This window comes from Suncus etruscus, chromosome 17 (genome assembly GCF_024139225.1).
Source record: "Suncus etruscus isolate mSunEtr1 chromosome 17, mSunEtr1.pri.cur, whole genome shotgun sequence".
NCBI lineage: Eukaryota > Metazoa > Chordata > Mammalia > Eulipotyphla > Soricidae > Suncus > Suncus etruscus.
Window position 1 is genome coordinate 36,002,189 of NC_064864.1, and position 6,774 is coordinate 36,008,962.

General features: G+C 40.9%; 1 protein-coding gene across 1 annotated transcript; it reads right to left on the reverse strand.

Moving 5' to 3' along the window:
* Positions 1–1,871: 1,871 nt before the first annotated feature.
* Positions 1,872–6,070, reverse strand: PPP1R3C (protein phosphatase 1 regulatory subunit 3C). Its single transcript, XM_049764323.1, has 2 exons — positions 5,978–6,070; positions 1,872–3,376 (listed from the first exon to the last, which is right to left on the reverse strand). The coding sequence occupies exons 1-2, from the start codon at positions 5,989–5,991 to the stop codon at positions 2,449–2,451; spliced, it is 942 nt and encodes a 313-aa protein (XP_049620280.1). The 5' UTR covers positions 5,992–6,070; the 3' UTR covers positions 1,872–2,448.
* Between the last annotated feature and the right edge of the window lie 704 nt (positions 6,071–6,774).

Below are 6,774 nucleotides of genomic sequence, written 5' to 3' on the forward strand. Positions count from 1 at the left end.
CGATTTCTGAGCGCAGAGCCAGTAGTAACCTCTGAGAATCACCGGGTGTGGCCCCAAATAAAAAAAATTTAAAAAAAAAAAAGTGAGAAAAGAAATCCTTTCATAAGGGGCCGGAGCAATAGTGCAGCGTTAGGGTGTTTGCTTTGCACGTAGCCAACCCAGGATGGACCTGGTTCTGTTCCCAGCATTCCACGCAGTTCCCTCCCATCCTCCAGACTGACAGGAGCAATTTCTGAGTAGAGCCAGGAGTAACCCCTGAGCGCTGCTGGGTGCGGCCCAAAAACCTTAAATAATAAATAAATAAATAAATAAATAAATAAATAAATAAATAAATAAATAAATGTGTTTCTTACCAATAAAAAAAATCACTCTAGACCCTTTCACGAATTTTAGGCAAGATCTAGAACCAGTATGTGGCATGGTACATAGTATGGCTTTGCAGGAGCTAGCACTCCACATGGTTCTTGGAGCTCTTCCAGGAATGATTCCTGAGCAGAGCCAGGAGTAAACCATGAGAATCACCACGTGTGGACAAAATTCAAAAAAAATTTGATATTAGTAATTTAGATTGTACAAGTCCTTCCACTTCTTACCCCAAGATGCTAGTTTTCTTGCTTTCATCTGAGTTCCACTGTCCCTCCCCTGCAGCTTCAAGCTTTGCCTGTTTTTTTAAGATGACTTGTTTAAAAGCCACTCTGGCTCTTCCTGCACCATTTCTTCCCACCCAAAATATCACTACCCAGAACACAGTATATCAGGAGCAGTAAATTTAGATGGGGATGGTCAGGAGGCAGCAATTCAGGCTACTTGACCTACCAGCCCCAATGTTGAGGCAATGGACAGTGTGCTCACTGAGTGAATCCCACCCCGAATGGTTCCAATTCCTCATTCTTACTAACTCTTTTCAGTCATTCTCAAGTTGGAAAGTTTCAGATGAGGGTTTCCTATTTGACCAACTGTGCCCCCTTGAGAAAGAAAATATACACTTGTATCAAACAAATTTATTTTTAAAATGAGACATTTACAAAAGATAGCTATAGGAGAGTTAAATATTTAGAGCAAAATAATGGTATGTGCTAACCAAATCTCAAATACCATCACAGCACAGTTAATATGAGTACATTTTCAGCAAAAAGAGCACATATGTTCAAGTGAACCACATTCTCAAAACACCTCTCAATGAACATGCACAGTGAAAGAAGCTAATGTCCAGGGTCGCTTATTTTAAGGTATTAGAGTGGGTCTGCCCACTCCAGAACAAGTCTAGTACAATACATCCAAAATAAATCACACCCTTTCTTTTAAAGTATTTTTTCTTTAATAAAGTTGTGCAAAAAGACTTAAAACAGCAAGACAGATACAAGCAAGATATAGATTGCTATGCACACAAGGTAACTGGATTCTTGAACTGAGAATCAGTGTTAATACTCACTTTCAACATCACATCAAAACAAGTGGCAGAAAAATGAGTCACCTTCAATATGAAGGATGTGAGTTGCATACACTGACAGCACTCTAAAAAGCTACAATAGTATTGCAGGAGGAAAGTCAGTATACAGTGGCATTCTTATAAGGCCAAACATTTGTGTTATCAGATGTCTATTCAAATATTTGGGTTAAGGAATTATAGGATTCTGATTTAACCAAGGCACTTCCCAAAAGTTATCTTTGACAGGGCATAGAGCCCTATAAGTTGCTAGCCATGGCATGGCCTTTCATTAGGTAGCATTCCATACTGAAAATCCAAGTATTATGCCTTGATCACAAACAAGGTTACTTAAACATTATAATTTTAAAAAACAGGTTTGCTTAAGCTTTCCTCAAATCATGATTTTTTGAGGGGTAAGACACAGCTGAACCGCAAGGCTTCATTCACTTAACGTCTTTATTCTCCAGAGTTATAATTTCCCTTCCCATGATATCACCCATAATCTGAAATTTTTCTTTGCACAATAGAAAAATCTTTCTCCTTTTACAAATTATTTCCCCAGGATAAAATGCAACACCAACTTAATAAACACGAACAATCCTCACATTTTCTCACCAACATTTAAGTATCAGAGCTCCCATTCTTACTCTGCCTTGAGTTGCAGAGCCTTTATATACACTTTTCAGACATTCCACATACCATTAGCACAGCATTCTATCACCATCAATTGCCATTCCTCAATCTGTCCTTTGCCCAACATAAAAGCTAGAGAATAGAGAGGAAAGGAGAAAAAAAAAAAAGTCCTGTTTTATTTGATCCTCAAGGGCAATTTCGGCAGTGTCATCAATACAAATTTCTGTACTAAATTCTCAAGTGACTATCTTTTATGTAGGCAGGTCTCAAAAGCTCAAATCTACCCTATGGAATGAAAGTAGCAAAGACTTCCTAATATTGAGCAATATGGACCTAGCACTATGTATATAGTATAATGGATCAAAACAGTCACCATGTGACTTAATTCATCTGTAAGGAGCTAAGTTCTCCATCTTGCCCCAACTCTGCCATTCTGGGAAGAGCCCACTGGCCAGCCTTGGACTGCCAAAGACCATCGACTCATACTCAGTCTTGGGGGGCACCTGTTGAAACATAGAGTCTTGAGCTGCCATCTGTGTCTGCACTCCATCCGGTTTCCATTGCACATGAACAATTCTATAATTCTGACCTCCGTTGTTGTCCCAGAAGATCTGCCCATTAGCATGGTAAGAAATGCAGAATTCAATTGTTTCCTCGGTTGGAATGATAGAGGGTAAGTCGATGGCAAATGAGAAAGTATCACTCTCTGAGCCACCATACACATTTTTCATGTAGACACAGTCCACATCAGTGTAGCTTTTCCAACTATCAAATGTGATGCGGACCTGAACTTTCTTCTCAAAGCTTATATTTTTCACTTTTACAGTCCCAGTCACTGTGCGCTCTTGCAAAGAGCAATTCTCAAGGCCGACAAAATTCTTCTGAAAGTGGTTCCGAAAATTTAAGTAATCAGCAGATGGTTGAGGAAAATCTAAAATCAAGTTTTTCTCTTCATGGAGTTTTAGGCCAGAAGAGATATCATTAAGGTCTAAGAGATCAAACTGAAGATCCCAGGCTGGTTCTTCTGGGACATCAGAGAAGATGTGTGTGGCAGTGAGAGAGAGGCCCTTGGAGTCAGCAAACACCACTCTCTTTTTAGCTTGGTTGTGAGAATGCTTCCAATCTGCTTCCTGTTTTATATTGAGGCACGGTTTCAGAGGCTTTAATTTGTTTACAAAATTTCTTCGTTGGAAGTCACTGTAAGGGCCCAGAAAACTCTTCAGAGGTGGAGAATGAGCCAAGCAGAACCTCATGGCCACATCTACTGGCATGACTGAGCTTGTCAAAGGTCGTGGATCTAGAACCTGAATCATTCTAAAACACAAAAGGAGTGACATGGTTATCAGCTGGGTCTGAAAGGCTTTTTCTGGTGTTTTATATATATATATATATATTAATTGTATATAATATATAATGGTTATATAATTTTAATAGTTTGTCATTAATTTCTATGTATAATTTATAATTATATATCATGTAAATATATAAGTATATACAATATAATATATGACATTGACTAAAGTATAGCCTTTCATATCAGAAAGATTAACTATCATATGTAGTTAAAAATATCATGGATGCTTTGACCTATATTCTATATTTGTATCTAGCCTTAGACACTTGAGGGGGCCTCAGTTTTCCCATCTGAGAGATTAAAAAGATGGCTGTCACCAGGTCTAAGATTGGATTTGAGACTAATTTGCTCTGTTCTGAACTAGTGGTACTCAACCCTGTTTGCTCAAAAAAGGCCTAAGGAGTTGTTGGTTTTTTTTTTTTTTTTCATTTTTATTAAACACATTCCAGTGACTTAAAGCTACTGAGGATTTGAAACAAGACACAGATATTTCCTTAAAACTACTATTTCCCAGAGAGATTGAGAAATTGTTCATGGCTCCAGATTCCATGTTCCCTCTGGTGTTTTGCTGATTTTGCTGTGTAACCGAATATATATCTCTGAAATGGTATCCTCTTGAAAAGAAAAAAATAATAGTGATAACTGGTCTGAGATGTGGCTCAGCAGTAAAGAGCCTACCTTGTATGTGTGAAGCCCTGGTTCACTCCCTGATACAACAAACAACAAAAATCTCACTAGTTCCCTATTTCCTTCTTTACCTAAGTCCCCAACCCCACATCCCAGATAAAAAAGAAAGAAAAAAAAAACTTTAAAAATAAATAATTTTGGGCCCAGAGAGATAGCACAGCGGCGTTTGCCTTGCAAGCAGCCGATCCAGGACCAAAGGTGGTTGTTTCGAATCCCGGTGTCCCAAATGGTCCCCCGTGCCTGCCAGGAGCTATTTCTGAGCAGACAGCCAGGAGGAACCCCTGAGCAACGCCGGGTGTGGCCCAAAAACCAAAAAAAAAAAAAATTAAAATTTATCATGGATTAGTTTTGAGAGTGAGAAGTCTAAAAACAGGGCCGGGCGGTGGCGCTAAAGGTAAGGTGCCTGCCTTGCCTGCGCTAGCCTTGGACGGACCGCGGTTGGATCCCCCGGTGTCCCATAGCCAGGAGTAACCCCTGAGCGTTACCAGGTGTGACCCAAAAACCAAAAAAAAAAAAGAGAAGTCTAAAAACAATAAAGCTGGGAAATTCTTTTACACTAGTATTATCATGCTTTTCCTCATTTTCCACAAATAACTAAAATGCAAGTCAGCAATCTAGGCATTTAAAGAAAAAGTTCATATGATCGTTATTTCATGGAAAGAAGTCCATGACAAATCCACATTTAAGTAAAAAGAACTGTACATTTGACATTTTTATTGTTCAAAATCAATATTGTGCATACTAACTTTGAAATATTGAAATACATAACAGAAAAATAGCAAAAGACTATCTGAGTGATCTATTAGGTCATTGAGTTCTTTTGTCTTTGTGTTTCTTTGGTATTATCTAATGTTTTGAGCAATATTTTAACAGAAAATTTAATATATTTAGTTTAACATATTGGTGCTCACCAATATTAAAGCGTCCATCAATACGATATTTTTTTCTGGTCTTTTGCCTTCGCTCCATAATGTCAATGTTATAGATTCCCTCCCCCCCCCCCCCATTCTAGTAGCTAAACAGTGTATGTGTGATCGTGACATTTCTCAGTCTAGCTTTAGTAATCCTTCACAGCAGCTTTATGGGCTTTGGAGAGAGGATGGGCATTGCTTGGAATAATAAAAAGAGATAGCAAAAGAACACTCGCATAAGTGTCTTTATTAGTCGTAGGACGGGAAGACCTACAAACTTAAAACAAATAAGAAAACCAAAAACTATATATTCTTGGGCCTAAGAATAGTTCGTGAACAGGGTTTTCAAAGAAGTCTCCTGAGTTATATCTGGAGAAACAACTTAAAATTGTTTAGTTTTAGGATTTTTCTTTTTTCTAAATTTATGTTCTGTCTTTTACTCGCTACACTTAAGAGAATGACAGCTTAAAGATCTGGTGATTGATTCTTCTGGAATCAATTTAAATTTTACTATGGAAAACCTTAAGATTCTGCCTTTCTCTGCTGAGAAAGGAGAGAGAGAGAGAGAGAGAGAGAGAGAGAGAGAGAGAGAGAGAGAGAGAGAGAGAGAGAGAGAGAGAGAGAGAGAGAGAGAGAGAGAGAGAGAGAGAGAGAGAGAAGCACTATTCTATTTTGCAGGCATCCAACCCACCCCAGTTTTTCAAACACACACACACACACACACACACACTGTCAACCTATGGCTCACACAACTTAAACTGCCAGTTGGAATACTTCTGCGGGACTCCTAGTAACTCCCATATGTCAGGCTCAACTCAGCTACCATCTTGCCCTTCCTTCCTCTACCCCAGGGTCTCTCCTTCTGCAGAGGCTACTTTCTGGGAGACTCAGCCCAGCCTCCCCCCAAACTTTGCACTCCTCCTCTGCTCCAGGGGAAGTGTGTGCCCCTCCCAACCTACCTACCTGGTGCAGCTCATTTGTCAGGTAGTGGGTGGCACACCCAGAGAGCCGGCCTCCGTAGCTGCACAAGTTGGAACGGGCCTCCCGCTGCCCGGCTCTGCGGCCTGAAGCGCCCAAGGTTTCTTATCTGCTCGGGACCACGTGAACTGAACCCGCTGACCAATCGCAGGGCCGCCCCCTCCTCCGCCCGGTGTGTGCCTGGGGCCCACCCAGCGGGGGCCCCGGACCTCACCCGAGGGACGTGATGGCCGTGGTGCTGGACTCGTGGCGGCCGGGACTCCCCCTCGCCAGCTGGCCCCAGTGCAACGTAAGCCTGGGCTCCAGGAGCAGCGGCCACGGATCGCACGTAGCTGCAAAGTTCCTAGGCTAGGCCTGGCGCCTGTTATGACGCCCAGCTGCAGAGAGCTGAGCACAGGGAGTTGTGTGATCCGTATTTAAAATCCAAGCGTGTTTCTTATGTAAAATGTTCACTGCTTGGTACCTCTGCGCAACCTCTTCTCCCTGGTTTTAGCCCGAGTCACTGACCAAAGTTTAGCTGCACATGCATTAAGATGAAAGCACCAATGCACCCTCAAGGACTGCAGGGTGACTGTGGAAATGAGATTCTTTTCTAACAATTGTTAGCAGGCCTTTAAATCCCACAAACGAATTGAGGAGACATTTCATTAAAAGGCATTTTGTATCTTTTGTTTTTCTCCTTGGAAGAGAAAACTAGCACCAGACACGCAATACCGTTGGACTGCTGGTTTTTGCTTTTTTGTCTGTTTTTAATTGATTGAGTGGTTTCCAATACATAATTT